The sequence below is a fragment of the Miniopterus natalensis genome, chromosome 8 (genome assembly GCF_054644295.1).
Source record: "Miniopterus natalensis isolate mMinNat1 chromosome 8, mMinNat1.hap1, whole genome shotgun sequence".
NCBI classification, from domain to species: domain Eukaryota; kingdom Metazoa; phylum Chordata; class Mammalia; order Chiroptera; family Miniopteridae; genus Miniopterus; species Miniopterus natalensis.
The window spans coordinates 50,489,815-50,512,709 of record NC_142088.1 but is presented as its reverse complement, the minus strand read 5'-3'; the positions used below and the strand labels follow the sequence as shown (position 1 = coordinate 50,512,709).

The following is a 22,895-nucleotide window of genomic DNA, read 5'->3' as shown; positions in this document are numbered from 1 at the left end:
TGCCAAGTATTCATCAAAGGTTGTTTTTTCCCAGCCTCATGGGATCTCTAAAAGAATGTTGAGATATGGCTCTTGCTTTCAGGAAGCTTCTATAATGCAGTTTCCCGTGAATTTCCACCCAAAAGCCAATGCTCCCTCTGGCAGCCTCCCCCAACCCCAATGTGACCTCCACGTCTTTGTTTTCTTTGCTCTATTCTGTATTATTTATCTTGTAGGCTGCTTCAGCCCCCACTGCCACCACCCATCTCCTTTCTTTTGATAACCACTAAAGGTTGCTAATGCAAAGAAAAGTTCTGAAGGTAGATACAGAAGACAAGAGTATTTAGATGAGTCTCATACCTTAGTATGTTGAGAAAAAATTTGAGCCCTTAGAATTGAGAATTTTTTTATGTTTTTCCCTTCTCTGAAATAAACATTTCTTAAAAATTATGCACATCTTAGTTCCTAGTGTTTTTACTTGTAAATATTGCTACTCTGGCTTTCATTGATTTTGGCAAAACAAAAGAGGCACCTTCAGAGACAGCTCTGTTCTGAGGCCGGATGGATGGTTTGATGGGAGAAACTCCTTCAGTTGGAGTGTGCACAAAGCAGGTGTTCAGGATAAATTGAGAAGATCTTATTACTTTGACATAAGTAACTTAAGGTTAATTCAGGCGTGGACATGAAGGCATATTACAAAATGCAGCAAGTCCCTCCCTCGTATCCCATTGCCTGATGCCACATGGATTTAACTGAGTTTCTTGCATTCCTTGTGAATGAGAATATATAGGAATGTTCTTTGTAACTTATAAACAGTGATAAGAGTGTTGGTTAATTGCTTTATTTGGAAGAAATCACTCATCTTTGTTCACTGCAGCTTAATTAAATCTGTCAACAAATATTGAGAACAGAGTGGGTGAGAAGTCTGTGCTCTGACTTCTGTTTGCATCTGTTAAAGAATAAACATAGTCCCTGCCCTCAGCTCACAGATTCAACTTGAAATTGTATAAACAGGCAGGATGGCAGCCAGAAGAGGAAAATTATTAATGCTTTTGTTAGTCTGAGATTTAAGACAAGGTGCTCATGGTTACGATAACTGCCATTATGATCGCCAGTAGAAGAGATTTTTGTCTTGTCTTGAATTCATTCCACTGTTTTATCTAGGATGATTTTTGTTATATTTTATATACCTTTATAATCACAGTGTAGAATTCTAACACGTAACACGCGGATATTGTGCCTATCCCCAAAGACTTTGTGTTAAAGGAGAAATCCAAGAAGTGAAAGTAAGCTTGATTGTTGATTTAATTTCTGGGGATTTTAAAAGGAAGACTCTATGGCATTTGGAAAACTTAGATGTTGTATGCTAGTAGAAAAATAAGGAAATTCAGGTGACTTCAGATCATTGGTCTTCAAAGGGTAATTGCATATACTCACATTTTATTTTACTTTATTTTAAATAAATATTATAGAGAATTCTCTATTAGTTAATTTCAGTTGTTGTAAGCTAGAGGCTGGTCATTCCTCTCTTAAAAGTATATGATTTAAGGAAATGACAGCTTGAAGTTCTCTATTTTTTCAAAGATTTTTAAGTATTCAAATTCAACCATATACTGATACTACTTGCTGTCATAAAGGCTAAGGTTTTATGGGGAGAAATTGAGGGATTCTATTTGGCCAGTATTTATCTGAGTTGAACCTGTGCATTTTGGTCTATGATATATTTAAAGTGAAAAAGGACACGATTTCTTATGTTTTATCCCATAAATGCTTGTCTATAAAGTACTTCCTGACCACATGTGTTGTCCTCAAGTAGCAACTCGATAGCTTCTGCCATTCCTTTTCAGTGTGTTGGGCTTGTCATTTAATCAGCTGGGTGTGAATTACTGTGTCTGGAAGGCTGGTTTGTATCATTTCTATTTGGCTGACTTCTGTGGCAGGACAGTGTTTCACCCTTTTTAGGGGAAAAATGACAGTAGCTTGGTGTGGGAAGGGATGTGTGTGTAATGATGCAGAAGGTGTCATTCAGGGAGAGCCCGCAGGCTAGCTTCACAAGACTGCTTCCTGGTGGCATTTACATTCAAGAATTTACCACTGGCTTCCTTTTGGTATTCAAACTGGGGTCAGAAACTCAGTATTCTCCAATAGATGGTACTTGGCAAAGTGACTCTCTTTAACAGAGCTCATGAGAGCTTTTGTTTAAAGCCAGAACATCCACTTATTAATTTATTCCCTGAATATCTGTCAACAAGCCAGACGGTTGTGTGGGGTTGACTACACCAGCACACTGCCCACTGTTGTTTGGCTGAGAAAGGAGCCAAATTATGAGGCTCTTCTCAGTGAGAGCAGAATTAGAACAAGGGAAAGGAGTTACGTGATACTAATGTTTAATAGCACTGGGCTCCGAAAGCCTTATGGGTCCCTCTCTAGAATTGGGTGTGGGGTGTGTGTTTATAAGTGCATAGATACTGTCAGGTGTGTCAGATAGGCTTCTCTGGACTATATACTGCCAGTGTTGGCCCTTCCAGCCTATTACTATAGTTAACTGCTCTTTATGGCCTCCCACCCCCTTCAGATGGGCACAGTCTTTAGGTATGCCAATAAAATCAAGTTCCAGTTATGTATTTTGGGCCATGGATCATTGGCACTCTCGGTGACTTTGCGTAGCTCCACTCTGATCTATGTTAATTTCAGAATTTAATTTACTGGGAGCAGTCCTGTTTTTTTCCTTTCTCGTTCGTGTGTGTGTGTGTGTGTGTGTGTGTGTGTGTGTTCCTTACTTTTGCACTCAGTTATAACAATTTAGTTTCTCCAGGTCACGGTTTGAATAGCTTTTGAATAGAAATTTAAGCTCTTTCCCTTGGCTTGCTATTTATGGAGGGAAGCAAGAACTGAAAAAAAAAAAAAAATTACAGCAAATATCTAATAGCTTCTTTTACTTTACTCAAGACCACTGACGTGGAAGATGTGAGCATCCTAAAAACAGCTGAGCTCCCTCAAAATAGGCACACAGGGTGTCTGGGATAAGATGCCCTAGTCAGTGTGTTAGTCCTTGCCCTGCAGGATGTTTATTACAATTGGCACGATAGATGGGCTGTGGATTGGTGCCAACTGGGTGATTAATCAGGATTAATCTGAAAGAGTTCAAAAGGGACCTTGGACGAGCTCTTCGATATTTTTCTTTGTTTCATTTTCAAAGTATATAGTCTTTGCTAAATGACAAACCCTGAAGGCTGATTGATTAGTTTGGAGAAGAAAATGTCTGTGCTTACTAGGCATCTATTTATTTATTTAATTTTGCCTACTGTTCTTTATACCACAACATTTTGCACTGTTTCTTTTAAGCATGACTGTCAGGAGAAATTTGCGTTTCCACAGCTCCCCTGTAGAAGCACACTGCAGCCTTCTTTCAGGTTCAGTGCTGGCTCTTTAGGTGAAACCCAAATCTTTTTCACAGGGTTCATTCAAAGTAGCATTTTTAAAAAGAATCAGGCTGCAAGCCATGCCCCTTTTATGGATAAACACTTGTTGGGAAGATGATTTAACCCCAGTACACTTCAGTATAGCTGTCTCCAAATTCTGCATAAGACAGTATCCTCCTAGTATTTCTGAAGTTTGTTTGTTGTTGAATTTTTTTGATTGCTGTTGTCCAAAGCTTTCATTGCTCTGAGAAGAGAGTGAGGTCCACCGGCAGGAGGAGGACCCTCGCTCTCTGGGAGTCTGCAGTTTGGATTCTGGCCCCGTGTTAATTAGCTGCCTGCCCCTGGGCAAGTCAGTCTCCTGGGGTCTCTGTGTCTTCATCAGGAAAACAAAGGGCTTGGAAAGATAAATATAGGCCCAGACCCAAATGATAAGGAAGGTCACCCTGTGTCCTTACGTTGTGGGATTCTGTGAATGGCAGCACACTGGGACTCTCCAGGCCTTTCAGCGATCCCCGCAGAACCTGTGCTTGCTCTGGGGTGAGAGGTCGTGTGAGGCGTTTCACGGAGGCCCCTCTAAGCATTCAAGTGAACTAGGCAGGTTGGGGAGCCCTCTGTGTAGGAGTTTCTCCTTCCCTTCCCTGCTCTCTCCTTTCCTCTTCATTCTTTTTCTCTCAGGAGCAACCTGCTTGCCTGCTCCCTCCCTTTCCTTAGCGCATTGGTGATGGTGTGACGGGTAACACAACCCACTCAGGTCTGTTACTGTTTCGAGCTGTCCAGCCATCTCCTCTCGGTTCACGGAGGGAAGAGAGAGCTGAAGGAGCCTGCCAAAATGATGAAATAATGGTCCTTTTGTCTGTCTCTTGCTGTCGGGTTGGTTTCACGTTTCATCTTAGGCCTGGGCTATTGTGCTGTTTTTACATGCTCAGTACAACCCTGTTTAAAACTACAGCTGGTTTATTGAAAGGATTCAGCCCTAATGCCAGTGGCCTGTTCTGCTCTCCTCCCCACCCCCCAAAAGAGTCATAACTGTTTGCAGTAAAAACCCATGCTGGTGTGTGCTGTTTGATCGCATCCCCTGACACCAGTTTTAAAATGTGTTCCCACTGTATTTATTTTGCAAATGCTTATAAGGTATGTTTCCTTCTGATAGCCTTCCAAAAATGTTTTCCTTGTGGTTATATAATCAGTAGCACCTGTAAAACATGCCTTTGACCACATAGCTTCCTTCTTAACCATTGTCTTTTTGATTCTGTTTTAATGTGTTCTTTTGATGAACTGGTGTGGGGAGGACCCAGATTCCTATGCCAGACGCACCGTACAGTAATGTGCCCAGATCTACCCTCATAGCCTTAATTAGATGTGGAATGCTGAGAATGCACTGTTGTGGGTTTTTAAAAACTTTTATAGTAAGACAGTGAACTTCTGATCACTTCATTAAAAGTTATAAAATACTCCTTGTCTTTAGCATTTAGTTCCCCATCTTTTATTCGTAGAAAATTAATGTGTAAAACTTAAGGTACCTTTATATTCTCCTAAAGGATCGGTTTGTTTGAACTCAAGTTACCGCTTGTGTCAATAGGCAGGTTATATTCTAACTTACTACCATTAATTCCCCTTTCTCCTTAGAAGCAAAGGAGTGGTGAAGATGTTAAAGGCTGTGCTGAAGAAGAGCCGAGAGGGAGGCAAGGGAGGCAAGAAGGAGCCAGGTATGTATACAGGAATGAGCTGGTGGGCAAGCGTGGTGGGCACGGCAGCCGGACCCCAGTCCAGGCTGGGCAGATGTCGCTGCCTTGGGAACGGGTCAGAGAAGTGATGTGTGTGAGAACGGACAGCATAGTGGAGCTGTGAGAAACGAAGTACATTTCTAGCTTTTTTATGAGAAGTGACTCTGAAAACTGAATTTCAGTTATGAACAGAATCCTTCCCTAGAAGACTTGTTCATAATTTAAAAGGTCATTCAGACCCAGAGTTCGTGTTAGAGACATTGTGGGATAGCAGGTGTGTCCAGGAATTTGGTTTCTAGGAAGTGTTTCCCTTTTCCCACATGGGATTACATTTTATATGTTTGACCAACTGCTGGCTGACTGGTCCTCATCTTTTGAGTATCATATTATCCCCTTAACAGGTGTAGCCCGCTCAATGCTAGTTTTCATTATGGTGACATCTACTTAATTTGGCTTGGATTTCATTTCTATGTGTAGAGTCTGGTACATTTGTGGTCATTGTGACTTCATTCCAGGCCATGTGATGAACTCTTTTCTAAGGTCAGTTTGGTGACCACTCAGTGTTACACCCTCTTTCTCTTGCTAGAAAAACTACATATTGTCTACTTGTATTGCACAATAAAATTCTGCTAGCATGGATTAATTTTCCTGAAATGTGCCGTTTCACTCTAAATTCATGTTAATCCAGAGTTGGAGAATGGCTGGTTTTGCAAGTTATTATACAGTGAGTGACATTTCAGTTCTAATTTCTCTTAAAATATAAATTCGATTGTTACCAAAACATCACAGAATTATAGTTAACTCTGTAATTACGGGTATTTTGTAATACCTTGTGATAATATTGTCCATATCTGTTGTTTTTACATTTACAGACAAAATGGATTTAAAAACTTTTTTGATAATGGAACCTAGACAAATTTTCTGTTAGTTATCCCTTAAACCAAACTTGCAAAATGGCAAACTTACCTTGAAAGTAGTCTTTGTTGTAAAGTTGCTGTTCAGATCCCATTAGAAGCTTCTCCTTAATGCCTGAATAAGCAGGTTCAAAAAAGAAACCAGTTTTTAATGAGAGAAACAGGAGACCATAGCTAGCTAGCTCTTAACCTTAGAAAATCAACCCCTACCTCTGAATAATTGTTAGAATTGTCACTATGGAGAAATTTCAGTTTAGATAATTTCTATCCTGAGGGACATTCACCCCCTGTTGGGTCACGGCCAAAACATCCTTTTCTCTATTTCTCTGAAAGCAGTTAAAAACAATTGTTTTGTTTTGGCTCATCTGAAACTCATCCTAGGAGCTTTGTTTGCTTCTTTAGTAACCTTTGTAATTTTCAGCATAAAGTTAGAGCCTGAGCTCTCTGGCTAGAGCTGCCAACCAGCATCCAGGGTCTCCAAGCCCAAACTCCCCCCTTAGTAATGGAATCTTTCACAACAGCCCCAACTCATGTGAAATGACAGTACATGAATGATAGTCAGCAACCTGCCTTTCAGATGGGCCAGACAGTGAACAGTTTACATTTGAAACTTTTTTAGTTGTAGAGCATGTGATTTTGGGTTTAATCCCCCTTTGGGTCTTTAAGAGCAACTACTGTTGTTTGCTTTTTTGTTTTTTTTTATTTTTACTTTTATTTTTTCTGAATCATTTCTTCATAATAAGTCCCACACTATGGCTTTTCACTAATGCAAACCAACTTGAAAAAGCAATGGGAACATTTCTCATAAAACATCTGTATGGTATGTGCCTTTTTCCTCTTAACTAGAACCTGGTTATATTAGTTGGGGAACAAAGCGGATGGAATTTTAAATCGTAAAGTTATGTCACAGATGATTGGGGGAAAAATACTTGGAATTTGACCATTCATATGCTCAACTCTGTGCCAACTCTCATTATATAAGTAAATCAGAGCTAAGTTCCTCTGTAAATTGAAGCCGGCTAATCGACTGAGACGGCTCTGAAACTTGGGTAATAATATCTTCTGCAATATGGAAAAATTTTGCTCTACTGTTTCCAATTAAAACCAATCTTTGTTGCAAACACAAAGGAAAATTTTTATGTACTTGAACTTACAATCATAGAAATTTAGGAAATATTTATGTCTAAAATACTGAGTTACACTTTTCCTATCCTTTGTAGATTGTTCTTACAGACAACCTTGAACTAGACTTTTATGTTGAACCTATTTTAAGACTTTGGAAAATGATCACCGAGTTAAATTTAGTATTCTTCAAATGAAAATATTATTCAGAAGTATTGAAAAGTTGTTATATCCTCAATGCCTATCCCCAAAAGAAGATATCACATGTATCTACTTTAAACTATTGATAAAATGTTACCAGGGAATGAAATCCAAGTTATACTTATATAAAGATTTTTGAAATATGTACAGTGAGATATTAAACTTCAATAGTTTAAATGTGTGAGCTCTAAAAATAGCAAAAGTCTTTTTTATGATTGTTTCTTTTACCTAGGAAGTGCTTATAGCTGAGCAAAAAGTGTTTTCTGGAGGCTATAGAATCACATCGGAGAATGCAATATTAAAAACTTCAATACGTGTTTTGGGAAAGTAAATTTACCTTGTCTCCACCATTCCATCAGGGCAAATGAGCACTGCCTTTCTCTTGACCTTGAGTTAGGCCTAAGGGAACAAAAATCAATATTAAACCATAAAGTGGGGAGCACCAGACGAGGGCATCTTTTTTTTTTTTCACTCTGTGCTCTTATGTTAGGACCTTGATCTAAAACAAGGAAATAAGGTGTTACCTTTATTTTGAAGCTCTCCTGAGAGGCCTATAACCTACCACTTGTCTCTTTAGTTCTAGTGACCTTTACTATCAGAAAACTTTCATGTTACTATTATTAAACTTATTTAAATATTAAAATGAAGTAATTACTGTACTCTAAGATTGGGTGGGTGTATTCTGATATCAAATCTGGACCTATTATGAGTTTAGAGTGAATATAAGAGTAACGTAGGAAATTAATCTTTTCTGTACAAAAGCACTGTTTAGAAAATGAATAGGAAAAATAGTCCCATTTTATAATAGAAACAAAAATTTAAATATCAACTTAAGAAGAAATGTACAAGCCTTATATTGAAGAAGAAAATACTAAAACATGACTGAAGGACTTAAAGACCTGAATAAATGGAAATACCATATCCCTGAATGGGCAGGTTGTTCTGTTTTTTTTAAACCACTAGATATTACAAAATTGTCTATACATTCCATTTAATCCCTAATGATATCCAAACTATTTTCTTGAAGGCTTTATTTTCTTAGAGCAGTTGTAGGTGCACAGCAATGTTTAGAAGGGAGTTGCAGAGTTTCTCTGTATACTCCCTGATTCCACTTATGCAAACCTACACCATTAGCAGTATTCCCCCATCAGAGTAGCACATTTGTTGCAGCTGATGAACCTACACTGATACATTATTATTGCCCCAGTCCATAGTTTACATTATGGTTCACTCTTGGTGTGGTGCATTTTGTTGGTTTGGACAAATGTATAATGGTATCTACCTGCTATCATAGCATCGCACAGAAGATTTTCACTGCTCCCAAAATCCTGTCATTTTTCTTAGCATAGCCATTTGATTTAAAAATTGGCTGAAAAAGAATGTTTAAGAATAGCCAAGGAATAATTGAACGTGTGGGACAAGCACATCTGAATGGCTGAGCCTGGTTCCCATGCCTGGGTTCTAGCTGCAAGAGAGGCTGGACAAGTGTGTATTTTGACTTCTTAGCTTCTATAGGGCAAGGTGGGCTCCCACCAAGATGTGCATTGCAGAGGATTCTTCAGTTACAGACATTGGGCAGGTCCCCTATACATCAAAAACTACTGAAGCACAGACCTAGTACAGTTCATTCTAGTAGCTACTGCTTCCATGTAGCGAGTAAATAAATGGCTTAACTAGTGTCCAAGAAATGAAATGTAATTTTATCTAACATCTATGCTATAATCTAAGCTCACGGTTGATAGTGTTTTTGTTTTTGTTTTAACCCTGGAGATGGTGGCATCATTTTGGAAGCAGTAGACAGTCAAGGCCTCTTTCCCTCCTAGAGAGGGTTGGTCCCTCCCCTGCTCTGTGCAGCCTTTCTCCTGCCCTCTGCCAGGCTAGAATCCACAGTCCTTTGCCCTAGCCAACTCTCCTAGTTACTCAATATTGGTGTGGAAGTAGCTTCAAGTTGAGGCAGAAGAGCAAAGTTTAGTGAAATTTTAATTGTGGTCCTGCCTCAATTAAAACATAGACTGATTAAGGAAAGGTTGCTTAATATACCAAAATAATTGTTTATTAGTCTTTTCCTTTCAATTTAATTATCTGTGTTTTCTTTTCAGCAGGGGGGCTTAGTTTGAAGCAATTTATTTATTTATTTTTAAATTGACCTTCACCTTTTTGTTGTTAAAACACAGCTGGTTGGCTAAATACACTTGTAATGGTGTTAATTAAGGCATTGGATAGTTTCTAAGCTTGAGTGTGTACTGAATTAATCTGTTAGCTTTGCATCTAATCCTTCGCTTTGAATTTGTAGTAAAAGGAAGCTATTTGCCTCTAAAGTTTAAAAGCCATTGATGTGATTGTTAAATGTGGTATTTTAAGCCATTCCAGGCTGCAGTCTGGTTTTCAGTGGTACCTTCTAAAAATGCCTCAACACAAGCGACGCTTTGTTTTATCTGGAAAATATGAAGCTGCTTTTGATTATTCTGTGATGCAGTGCCCATTTTCTGTGGTTGTGGACTATTATTTAGGAATTCAGTGCAGGGGCTGTCTTGCTGAGCTCTGGGTATTTGGTATCTTATTGTTAACTGACCCCCAAAATGTTTCCCAAGCAACAGAACGAGCACAAGTAATTCAATGTAAAGCTAACGTATTGCTTTTTGCCGGGGCATTTAAACAAATTCTGTAAAATATTAGGATATGCTTTAAACATAGAATGGAACCTGGCTGGATTTTAGTTGGAGCAGGAATGCTGGTCCCTTTATCAGCTTTTCTCTTTGTTGTCCCTCATCTATGTCACAAAGTCTTAAAAATAAAAGCACAGCTTTTAGCATTAGAAGGTACAGATTCATATCCCAGTTTGATAACCTCCTAGTTTATTTGAATCTAGTCAAATTTCTTAATTTAGCCAAACTACCTTCCAGGCTGCTGTTGGGTTAAGTAAGAGAACATGTTTGTAACATTGTCTCCGTTGACATCTGGCGTCTGCTAGATATTCAGTACAGTTTGGCTTTCTTGAGAAAACCACTTGGTTTCTTAAAGAACAAACAAAACCCTTCTAAAACTTCTTGTTCCTTCCCTGTTGAAGAGAAAGCAGCAGTTATCTCAGGCAAAAGAGTGATGTTCTAGAAGCTTCTTTCCATGACTTCCCACCTCCACATACTGATTCTGCCATCAACTTGGCATACTAAAGGCTCTTCTGCTCCCAGTACCCTTTCCCTCCTAACAGAAGTGGGAAATCTCTGAATTGTTTGTTGTAGGGAGGCTTATACTTTGAAAACCACTTAATTTACCTTTTAACCTATATTAAGTACTTGTGTTTTACACTTTTTCTTTATGAAGTTAAACTGAAAGGGATTTTTTCCTCGCTCAAGAGATTTCAGGAGTCAGAGAGCAGCTTTAAGAATAGATTTCTGCCCTAGCCGGTCTGACTCAGTGGTTAGAGCATCAGCCCGCAGACTGAAGGGTCTCGGGTTCAATTCCCAGTCAAGGGCACGTCCCTCGGTTGCAGGCTCGATTCCCAGCCCCGGTTGGTCAGAACCCATGTGGGAGGCAGCCAATCGATGTTTCCCTCTCACATCGATGTTTCCCTCTCACATCGATGTTTCCCTCCCTGTCTCTCCCTCTCCATTCCATTCTCTCTGAAAAATCAATGGAAAAAAAAATCTTTGGGTGAAGATTAACAAAAAAATAGATTTCTAAGTACAGTTTATAAAGTTTCTGAGATGTTTCATTTCAGCACATTTTTAGTTAATGAAGGTCTTTATATGTGGAAGCCCCTGTCCCTCCTCCTCTTTGTAGCTTCTCCACAGGTTTGAGGGAAGTCTAAAGGATGAAAGAGAGAAAGGAGGGAATAAATGCGTAGCATTTATCCTGTGTCAGACACCTACACAGAATGGAACAAACTGGTCCTTCCTGAGCTGCCTGTTTCCTGTGAGGGACATAATTAGAGAAAGCTCTGGACCGAGAAGGTGAAATCAAGGCTTGCCCTGGATCTTCCGCTTTTTATGGCCAGTAAGACCTCAGGCAAGTCACAGCCTATCCAAATCATCATAAAGGATGTGGCAAAACTCTCAAACAGCCCTTACTTACTTGGATATCGTTGTGTATGTTTATGTGTAAATGCCATAGGAAACTTAACAGGGAAAAAATATACATAAGGAATTCAGAGTTCATCTTTTAGTCAAATCTCATTTCATTTTACAAATTAGTTTTTTTCATTAAAGATGCTTTTCTGTAAAACACACACACACACACACACACACACTCTCTCTCTCTCTCTCTCTCTCTCTCTCTCTCTCTCTCTCTCTCTCTCTCATCCTATTTTGTATAGACCTAGTTTTCAAAAGCTCTGTCTTGTGTAGCTTCTTAATTCCCATAAAAAACTTCCTGTTTGAATTTTCATGTGACCTATTTTTATTTTCTTGAAGGGGAATTCCAAAGTTTTATTTCTATTCTACAGAAATGTAAGAAAATTGATTTCATAGAATCCACTGGCAAATATCGTCCTTGAGAGGGGAGGTGGTCTACCAGAGATTTATACCTAGATTGACTTTTCTCCCAGGAGGAGGATTTCAATTTACTACTCCTCTTAAGGGTCATCGGTAAGGGCCTTGACCTTGCCCTTGTCCAGCAGGATGGCCATCAGGGGTAACAAGTTGGGCAGCCCTAACCCTGGTGTAAAGCATCAAATTGAGAGACCCATCTTCACATCCGAAATCATGGAGTTAGAAAGTGGGATCTGGGAGATTCCAAAATGTTGGCGGATTGAGTGGAAGTTACACTGACACTCTCCCAGGACCAAACTGGAATTACAACTAAAATAGAGAAAAACCATCCTGAATAATCAACGGAAGACTAGCTGGGGGGCACCCTCATAACCAATGATGAAAAGTAGAGACCACACAGACTGGTAGGAAGTGCAGAGGTGCAGGCACAGGAGGGGCTGACTGGCCCCCACAGGCAGCAGCTGGAGGTCCAGAGGGAGATCTCAGCTGTGGGGGTTCCCACTGAGGGTTCTGGGGCCTAAACCCCTGGCGGGGCTCCCCAGTTCAGAGCACCAGAACTGAGAAAGGTACCCACATAACATCTGGCTGTGAAAAGCAGCAGGGTTTCTGTTGATCAGGGAGAGACGGCTGGAAATGCAGGCATCCTCTTAAAGGGCCACCGCACAAAGTTTTATGCGCAGCCGCTCACCTGGGGCTCCGACAGAGGGAGGCAGAGTGGACGAGAGCATTGTAAGAAGAATAGGGGGTTTCAGGCTCCGGTGATGGAGCTTGGAGGATGGCCATCTGGGTTCCTGTGCTGAGTCATTCCCGGATACTGCAGAGGGCATCTTTCTTAGCAGCCTTTGCCAGCCAGGCAGCTTTTGCCTGTAGGTGGCTGCAATGGTTTGGGCACCTGTCTGGAGTTTTTATAGACCATGGACTGGCTGGCAGCAGAGGCAGAGAGCCTGGATGCGAACTCCAGGTTGAGGATGGAAAAGAGCCACCTCTAAACACTGTTGACATGCTGAGGATTGCACTTTCATTTCAGTTCTCAAAATTTTAAAGTTTATATGTTAATTCTTTGTGTTTTTGTAAGGGTTGGTTTGTTCCCATCCCAACCCTAAGCAGATTTTCTAAGTAACTTTAGAGTTATGTAGAAAACTTCTTTTCAGGTACCAGATATTGAAAATATTTTGATACTTGATGATAGTTTCTTGTTTTGGTTCATGCTGCCATAAAAAGTGCCATAGACTGAGCGCCTTAAACAACAGGATGATTTTCTCAGTGTGGAGCCTGGACATTTGAAATCGGGGCATCAGCGTGGTTGGATTCTTTTATTTATTTTGTTTATCTTTATTGTTGAAAGTATTACAGATGTCCCCTTTGAGTTCTGATGAAGGTTTTTTCGGGCTTGCAGAAAGCTTCCTTCTCCTTGTGTCCTTACATGGCAAGAGAGAGAGCAAACTCTCTGGTGTTTCTTTTTATAAGGACACTAATCTCACCTTCGTGACCCTATTTAAACCTAATTCTCTCCTAAAGTCCCCACCTCTTAATGCCATCACATTGAGGGATATGGCTTCAACATAGGAATTTGGTGGGGGGACACAATTTGGCCCATAGCACTTATCTTTATTATTCTGGTTATAAATGTAATACCTTATTTCATTGATTATAAAATACACCATTATTTTATGTACTACTAAGGAAGAAATAACTGCTGTCAATTAAACTGACATAATACTTTATTACTTAAAATGTTTTTTCTACTATTGAAGATTTCCTTTTTTAGTTATTCTTACATATCTCAATTTTTTCATAAAATAGAAGGAAAATGTAAATGAAATAAGTTGTTTGAGATATTTTAAATTTATAGTCAGAGCCTGATTCTTCTAAATCATTTTTTGTTATCCTAGTTGTCAGTATCCATTTTCCCCTGCACTGCATCATCAATGCCGCTAAAGAGCACTGATGCTACAGTGTTTTTTTGAGGTCTTTACTATTTTCTCTTGGACTCTATTCCAAGCTGTAGACTTCCATTCTGCGAGTTTGATGCCATGCTTTCATGATTTCAAAAGGAGGCTTTAATGGAAGGCTTTCAGATAAAACTCAGTGTTCTTATTCTTTCCACAATGGACCTTAAGTGGTTTGTTGACTGAAACCTGAAAGGGGTTACAGTTGTCTGGTTACTCCACCAGATGTCATAACCCAGCTTTGCAACGTCAGTGACCACCCCATTGTAACTGCTGCCTGGCTGATAACAATTTTCATGTGCTGTCAACTATTACATACATTTTGGTTTGGGAAAAGCTAAAGTGAGAATAATATGAATCTTTGAATCAATGCCCAATATGGTATGTGCTTATTGGAGAAAATTTGGAAAATACTGATAGGAGTAAAAAAAACATAAAAATAAAACACCCAAAGCCCCAAGATACTCTTTTATCTTTTGCTTTATTCTTTTTAATGTCATTAATCTTTGAAAACTACCTAATACTTTATTGTTCCAATATACCATGATTTTGTTTGGGTGCATTTTAATGGTTTCCATGTTTTTCTCATTCATTAAGAAAAACCAAAACTCTGGAAAATAAGTATCTTTGCACAAATCTCTGATTATTTTAGTAGACTGTTTCTAGGCAAGGAATTAATAGTGAAAGGAAATGAACTTTTCAGAAGCTCGTCATTCCTCCTGCAAGATTGTTTCCTAGGATTGTATTGGTGGCCACCTGTGTAAGCAGTGTGTGAGTGTGCCTGTTGTATGACTCCTGCTAGTGTTGGGTACTTGTGGATTGTAATATTTGCCAATTTTATAGGTTAAAACCTATATATTTGTTTTTAATTCACATTTCTTTGAGATTGATAGATGTCTTTTCTTTAAATATGAAGTGCCCATTTATGTTCTCTCTCCAATGATTATCTTACGTCCTGTACATGTTTTTGTTGTTGGGAATGTATGAAGCTCTCCAGTCTGGTTCTTCCCTTTCCCTAGTGTTGTCCGTGGTATGTGGTAGTGGGGTTTCTTTAGAAAGTCACACATAGGGGAATTTTCGTCGAAGTTGTTCATAGTGAAACTGTGTTAAGTAGGTAGAAGTGTGTCTTGCATTGTTGAAATTTTGTGTTTGTGCTGAGGGTTGAGATCTTTTAGTCTGCCTGCTTATATTTCGACATTTATTTTATAGAGAAACCAGAATAAAAGCATAAAACCAACTCACACAAATCTTCTGGTTTTCCAGTACTTGACACCATCCTTCCCCTCTGCACAATCAGGACGTCTAAGTGCTTCCTGCTACCTGGATGTGCTGGAAGCCTGACTCCTAGTGAGTTCCTGACTGCAGGCAGGGGTTGTTCCAGACAGTTAAATATCTAATTACTGTTGTTTTCTTAAGAGAGAATCTTAAAAAAAAAATTTTTTTTAAATGTCTCTATTGACTTTATGGGGGCATCCTGCATGCCCCCTACTGGGGATGGAGCCAGAAACCTGGCTCTAATCGATGTGCCCTGATCTGAAATCTAACCAGTGATCTCTTGGTTCATGGTCAACGCTCAACCACTGATACTGGCCAGGGCCTTAATTACTGTATTTTTAAGTGTAAAATTTATCTGTGGCTTATATTCTTATATTATTATGGGTAGGGGTCATTTCAAACTAAGATAAAGTAATAAAAGGTTTTAGATTTACAAGGATCTTAGAAGTTGAGTTCAGTATCTTCATTTTTTGAGGAATATTTGGAAAAGAGGCATTGAGCCCCTGCCTAAGGTCGTATAACTAAAGTAAAGATGGGATCAAAGTGTAGTTTTTGATTCCAGACTAATTCAGTTTCTACTATGTCTCTGGCTGCTTCCTTATTTTTATCTCTAACACTGTGTAAGTATAAAGGAAAACATACCCTTGAACTAGAAGACAGATTTCCTTTATAATTTCTCTCTCCAGGGGTATTTATTTTGATGTTTTTGGGGTTTTTTGCACTAGAAGTGCTTTTTCCTTCACTAGAAGAAGTATTTCTGAAATTCTTACAAGGTCTTAATCTAGACTTAGTCACTTTGAGTAATATCTCTATTTCTTTTTCTGTATCTTAAAGTCCATTTTTGTTTGTTGTCCTTGAGACTATTATAAAGCTGTCCCAATTTTTTTTTTTTTTTCTGTAGAGCCACTGAAACACCATGTGTGTAATAGTTAAATTAAAAAGAGCTATACAATGGTATTAAGGGGAAAGACACCATCCTCATTTCTTCTCTGCTCCCTTTTCATTCCTCAAAGGCAATTAATGTTAATGATTCCTTATTTGATCTTTCAGGGTGGGGCAAAAGTAGGTTTACAGTTTTGAGTACATGAAATAGTTTATTCTTATATTACTATTTATTGTATTCAAAAGTGGATACTTTTACCCCACCCTTTATATGTACACATGCACTCATATACATACATGTATAGGTCCTTAAGAAAACCCACACAGACCTTACAATGTGTTTTATTTTATAAATTACTGTGCTGATTGAATGTAGTTTTAGACTTTTTTCATGTTAGCACATACTAATATGTAGGTTTTTAAGCAGTTGCTCCATATTATATTGGTCATATCTTTTGTAACTTATTTTATTATTCCCCTGTTGATGATTTTATCTTTTTTATCATCATTATAGCAATCAATACTGTGTGTCACTGCCTTTGCTCTCATGAGAATAGTTGAAGGAAAAACACTGTTGGTTAACAAGTTTGTTCATTTATAATTTCCTAGATTTTGTCAAATTGCCCTTCAAAAAGGTAGCATTAAATTTACAGTTCCACCTTCTGTATATGAGAATGCTTGTTGATTCTCATGTTTACCATGGTTATAATCAAACTGTTTCATCGTTGCCAGTATAATAGGGGAAAACTGCATCTTATTGTTTTAATTATGCAGTTCTATAGAATGAATTCAGACGCATTTTTATATGTTTGTTGGTCATTTGAAACCATGCTGCCTGGATCTGTAGCTGGGCTCCACAGCTTACCAGCTGTGTCAACTTGAGCAAATTACTCATGGGTCACTTATGAGGATCAAATGAGTTAATATTTATCAAGTGCTTAATTCCATGCTTGGCAGGTAGTGTTTGATGTATAAGTATTTGTCAAAAATAAAGATTTGAATTTCTTTCTCTGTCCCGCCTGTCCATTTAGCCTGTTTTTCTGTCGGGTTTGGTAGCTGTTCTAATATTTTGGTAAGGTTAACCATTGATCATTTACTAGCTAGAGTTCCAAGCAAGTCAAGCTTGTCATGTTTAACTTGGAGCCATAAAACCTAAAAAGATTCATCGAAGTTATCCTTCGTTTTGATAGGATTAAGTGAAGGATTTTGTTTTAATTCTGTAAGTTCAATGTTGAGAGCGGAATGAGAGGTTACCGATCATTACTTCAGGGCTCAGCTTTCTGTCCCTGCTTTGTGTGAGAGGTTCTGTGCTGCTAATCTGATTACACCTCTTAGAGCTTGGCATCCTTAGCTCTAAGATTCTGAAGATTCGAAAATCTGGAGTTTTTCTCCCTCCATCCATGAAATTGTTACCATGGTTATTGGACCTCCCAAATAGTAACCTCAAATCCCTTCTGGTTTATGGGAACAGCATCTTAAACATGAATAAGCACTCTGCTGGTTTGCCTTCAGAAAGCTTAGTAAGAGTTCAGTTTGAATATACCTGCTAGTTCTCTTTGAACAAGTTGTTTCCTTTTTCTGAGCCAGTTTGCTGCTGGCCTATAAAATGAAGGTGATAATCTCTGTCTGTGTCAGTTAGTAATCATACAGGGTCAGATGAAATGAAGGTGTGCTTTTTTTCTTGAACTTTAGGCATGATGATGTTGACGATGTGGGGAATTTGTTTTATTTGTTTTGCTTTTACCACATGGTATGCATGGTGTTGGGAAATGCCCATTAATCAAGGAAATAAAATATACAAACATTTAAATTTCTGTCATGAGTTTTTGATAGTTAAAAGTTGGATTCACCAGGAAGTGAACCCCCTGGGAGAAAATATGGCCGTACCGGTAAAAGTTGTTCTTGGAGTGTTTACTGTGTATGAGATTGTGTTAAATACTTATAAACAGTTACCTCACACCATCAGTAGCATATTAGTAGGGGGTAAAGAACTAGCTTAAGACTACATCATTACCAAGTGGCAGAGGCAGGATTTGAATCCAGTTTGTCTGTCTCCAAAGCCTGTGTACCAGGCAGTATAGCAACCGGGTTGCTTAGGTTCAATTCCTAGGTCAAGTTGCTTAACTCACTGTTTCCATTTTTGCACCTGTAAAATGGGGATACTAACAGTTTATACTTCCTAGGATTGCGGTCGTCCTGAGGATTCAGTGAGTTAAAGTACTTAGAACAGTGCCTGGATTATAATAAACATTTTATAAATGTTTGCTGTTATTATAACTTATGGTAATTTCTATACCATTTTGGCTTCTTTGCTTTTCCACCCCTTGACCCTCCTTTTCAGGCTTTAGTAAGCGGTGGCCTCTTAGCTTTGTTTTGTTCGTTTCCTTGTCTGTGTGGCACGCATGACCCTGGCCATTCCATCTGCAGCAGATGGAGGAGAGGCCGTGGGGACAGCCTGGTCTTAGCGGAGAGCTATGGGACAGTTGCTGCAAACAGTCTGGGAGGGCACGTGCTTACTAGGGGAGGGAGGGAGAAATGAGACCTGAGTGCGAGGCCCTCTTACCAGAGTTCTGCACAGAGGTGTGTGTGCATAACAGGTGTGCCCAGGTGACCTGCTATTCGCCCCGGCTTTACAAGCAGTGGCTCTAGTAGTTGCCTGGGTGATTCCTAAACCTGGCCGCTTCACTGGAGCCACTGTGACTCAGATTCCCACCAGACTTCCTGAATCACCAGCAGTGGGGCCCAAGCTTCTGTGTTGTTTTAAAGTGGTGTTTGAATGGGTAGCCAGGTTTGAGAGCCACTGGAGTGCCTTTTGTTCCCGTGTGTGTGCAGGGCCAGCCCCAGCCAGCCATAGTAGATGGATGCGTGTGTGACTTTGAAAACTCTTAGCAGAAAGAGCTCCCCCGTTATCCTTGGCAGCCCTGTAAAGATGAATTTAAAATACAGATGTACAAGCAGATAGTGAAAGGATTCCATTATAGCAGTAACGGGACAGGACTTGATCAAAGTAGTTTGTCACCCTGTTTTACTTGGTTCTTGTGTTTATGCCGAATCCTCACTGACATTTGCTTATTCGCACACTTGCAAGTTAGATACCCAAACACTAATATCTACTGAATATAATTCTAACGTTTACTTTACGTGCAAGTGCGTGGAAAATGTCGGAGGGCAATTTTCCCAGAGTGAAATTCCAAGAATGAATGAAGCGAGTAGCTCGCATTCCGCTTTATAGTTGAGAAATCGTGATTAGAGTGGAATGTGAATGTGGTTAGCCGTGGTGAGACAATATTGACTTTGTTGCTAAGGTATTTTTACCATATGTGTCATTGAGGCTGCCGTTTCAAAAACTGAGCAATGCTTTTATTTATTTGGTTTTTGGTGGTGGCGATGGGGGAGGAGTATAGCAAGTAAAACGACCGAGGAAGAACATGTAGTCACCTCATTCCTTCCCCACTCCCTGCCTCCACAGCACAGCCCTGAAAAGGAGCCTGTGAAATAGCCACAGGGACACAACTGATTTAGGCTGCTGCTTTCTGGAATGTGCACTGAGTTGGTGGTATTGCGTTTTTAATGTGTTTTTGTGGGGAAGAAACTTTAAATGCTGCCTAGAAACTTGGAGGCATTTTCCCCCAAATGTTTATAGATTCCATTTTCCTTGTAAGGAGTTGAAATAAGATAAATGGTAGCAGCTCCCTTTTGTGTTCTCTCTCTCTCTCTCTCTCTCTCACACACACACACACACTCACTCACTCACACTCACACTATAAGGCCTGTTGGCAGCCAACTTTGCTGACGGGACTACCAGTGTGGATTTGAGTAGTTAGTGAGGGGGTGGTTTGCTGGTTACGGTATTGTTCTACAAGCCTTTCCCTCAACTTATTTTTCCACCCCCAAAATGTCAGCATGTCCAATATGACAGAATGTTCCTGATGAGTATCACTCAGAGAAACATGACTTGCTAAATCATCGGTGGGTGATAGTCAGGATTTCTTAACCACCGAACAGCACTCCATGCTTGGTCTGATCCCTGGTTAGGGGATCCGCATGGTGTGGGGAGGCAGACCCAGTGTGATTTCATGCTTAAGAATTCTGACTGTGGCTCAGACTGCTTGGGTTCAGATCTGGATTTTTCACTTATAGGCTGGGAGTCTAGACAATTTACCCCTCCAAGCCATCGTTTCCTCATCTGTACCAAGAGGGCAATGGCAGCATTTACTTCAAATGGAATAGGATGTAAGTGAGCTAATGTATCTAAAGTGCTTAGCAAGGTGTCTGGTACCCAAAGTAAGGTCTTAATAACTTCTGGCTGAATCATCCTCATTATTAGGGCAGATACATTCAATGAGCATTACATATATAGTTAAAAGAGAGCTCAATATAAATCCTATGTGTTACTTGGGTACTCACTTAATGTGAAGTTCAGGGTGAATATTGCCCAGCACTTGTGGTGGGGCTGGATGTGTAACTGAGATGGAGAATGGCTTTAGGAGCTGGACATCCAGTGTGTAGTTGCAGTCCCCAGGGCTGCCTCATTGCACCGTTTCTGGGCGCCATTCACCTAGAGGTGAGATGTGCAGCATGGTGGTCCTACCCTCAGCATTCCTCATGTCACCCCTCCCCCGCCCCCACCCCCAAGAAAATTATGTGGAAAAAGTAGAGTTTTCTATGTTGTTATAAATTAAAAGGGTATATTGAGGTGGTGGTTTGGGGGTAAAGTTTAATGTTAAGAGAAAAATTAATTGGTTGGAGATTAGACGTGAAAGAGAAGTCAGTGTAGACAGAACCAGGGCTGTGGGGGTCCTTTTAATTACTTTGAAGTACATATAGTAAGGCCCTGGCTCTTGGACCACATGGTGACTGTAGGAGGAAGCCAGTCCAGAACTTCACTGTGAGAACAATCGACGAGAAAGACCATCTAACATCAGTGAGACCTGAAGAGAGATGACGACAGACAGTTTGGGCTAGATGGACAAGGGCAAATCTGAGCCAGGTGGCTTGAGTAAAACCAATAGGCATAGTTAGAGGTGCCTGGGTATCAAAAAGGGCACCCTTCTTCCTGGGGAAAGGGGCTCAGAGAGCAGGAACTTGATAGGTATCTGGGGGAGGGGGTGCTTGCTGGAAAACCTCTGGAAGTAAAAGGAAATAGATACAAATTTATGTTTCAAATAAATCTTTAATGGAAAATAAAGTGTTTTATGAGACATTCTCATTATAAAAATGTCAGAACATAGGTCAACCTTAAAATGTAAAAGAAAGGGGAAAAAGACCCATCAGTGCTTCCAGCCTCTTAGGAATCACCACCACCTACGTTTTATTCCTTCTCACTTTCTGTGGTGCATATTTTCAGTCTTCATAAGGCCTATGCAAAACTCTGTATGCTGCCTTAAAGGTTTGTTCCACGTGTTTTAAAAAGTGTTGACCAGCCGGGAGCAGGGGATCAGTGGAGGGGAAAAAGGGGACATCTGTAATACTTTCAACAATAAAGATTTTTAAAAAATGTTGACCATATGGTAAACTCACATTTTTCTTTTTTTTTTGTAATTTCAGTTCCTTGGCAATGAAAATGGTCATTGTGGTGCGTTACTCTGTTTGTTTGGGGGGAGGTGGAGGGTGAAGAGAGATTTCTCTGCTCAGTGTCACAATTATGTGAAAAATATTAGCCATTGTTAGCAAGTGCTGGCACCGGGCGCTATTGTTTTAAGAGGTCACCAGATAAAGTAAGATATTCTTTCTGCACTGGGGGGTGAAGGATATTGTTTGAAAAGCACATTTCCTGCATGAGAAGGGAGTGGAAGCAGAAGGGGAACAGCTGAGTGAAGCATTTGAAGACTGCGCTTGGGTTATAGTTTACTGCTTTTAAAAAAAAATTATAATGTCCCCACTGTTGAGTTATTAAATTTGATTCTTAAGTAACATTTTTCTCAAGAAGGATTAAATAGGGCATGCATTTTCTGAGCCTTTGAGTATCTGAGAATGTTTTTTGGTTGATATCGTGGTTAATAAAAAACTTCGGTTTTATATGGTTTGATTATGCTGTTTGCTCCCTCAAGTTTCATAGATTTTTTTTTTTTTTCCTACTTCTGGCATTTGGTGTTGGAGAAGAGGTATTGTGGGTGGAAATGTGTCCTTCAAAGATAACTTTGAGGGCCCAACCCTCAGTACCTGTGAAAGTGACCTTATTTGGAAGTAGGGTCTTTGTAGATGTAATCAAGTTAAGATGAGCTCATATTGGGTTACAGTGAGCCCTAATCCATTACCACTGGTGTCCTTAGAAGAGAAGAGACACGTACACAGAGAATTCCCCGTGATTATGGAGGCAGAGATTGGATCACCAGAAACTAAGATAAAGTCCTGGGCCAGGTTCTCCCCTAGAGCCTTCAGAGTAGAGCATGAATCCTGCCCAACAACTTGATTTTTGATTTATAGCTTTCAGAAATGTGAGAATACATTTCTGTTGTTTCAGACACCTGGTACTTTGTTACAGCAGCCCTAGGAACTACTACAAGAAGTCTGAAGGCAGTTAGCTGGGTTCCAAGTTCTGATTCCTTTGGAAATCTCTGTGGTTTTGTATCCCATTAATTTTTTTAAAATTATATACTTACTTGGATGCTTGTGATAATTTTTTCTTGAATTATCAACTTCAAGTTTTGTTAGGATGAGTCCAGGTGTGGGCCTCCCTTCAGAGAAACAGCCTAGAGCATGGTGAGTCCTTTTTAAATCTGCAAAACTCAATTCAAAAAGAGATTATTTTTCTTTTCTTTGAGTTTTTAAAGTTAACATCTCTTTATTTCTTCTCAGAAACACTTGGTTTTTCATATTTATAATCTTTTCTCACATCCTGAAAAAATGTGACCTCTTCTCTACATCCTGGGGAGACCTCCTCAAGCTTGTTTATCACCAGGTGGACTTTCTGCAGTATTAATTCTACTTTATGTCTGAA

The 22,895-nt window shown here is 39.6% G+C and overlaps 1 protein-coding gene across 7 annotated transcripts in view; it reads left to right on the top strand.

The window, feature by feature from the left end:
- The window catches only part of TANC1 (tetratricopeptide repeat, ankyrin repeat and coiled-coil containing 1), a 211,830-nt gene that overhangs the window by 64,455 nt on the left and 124,480 nt on the right, over positions 1–22,895 (top strand). For all 7 annotated transcript variants that reach the window (XM_087819835.1, XM_016215958.2, XM_016215222.2 and 4 more), the window contains one exon: positions 5,028–5,107. In XM_087819835.1, coding sequence (XP_087675961.1) covers positions 5,047–5,107 — 61 coding nt within the window. In that variant the 5' untranslated portion in view covers positions 5,028–5,046. The remainder of the gene's footprint in view (positions 1–5,027; positions 5,108–22,895) is intronic.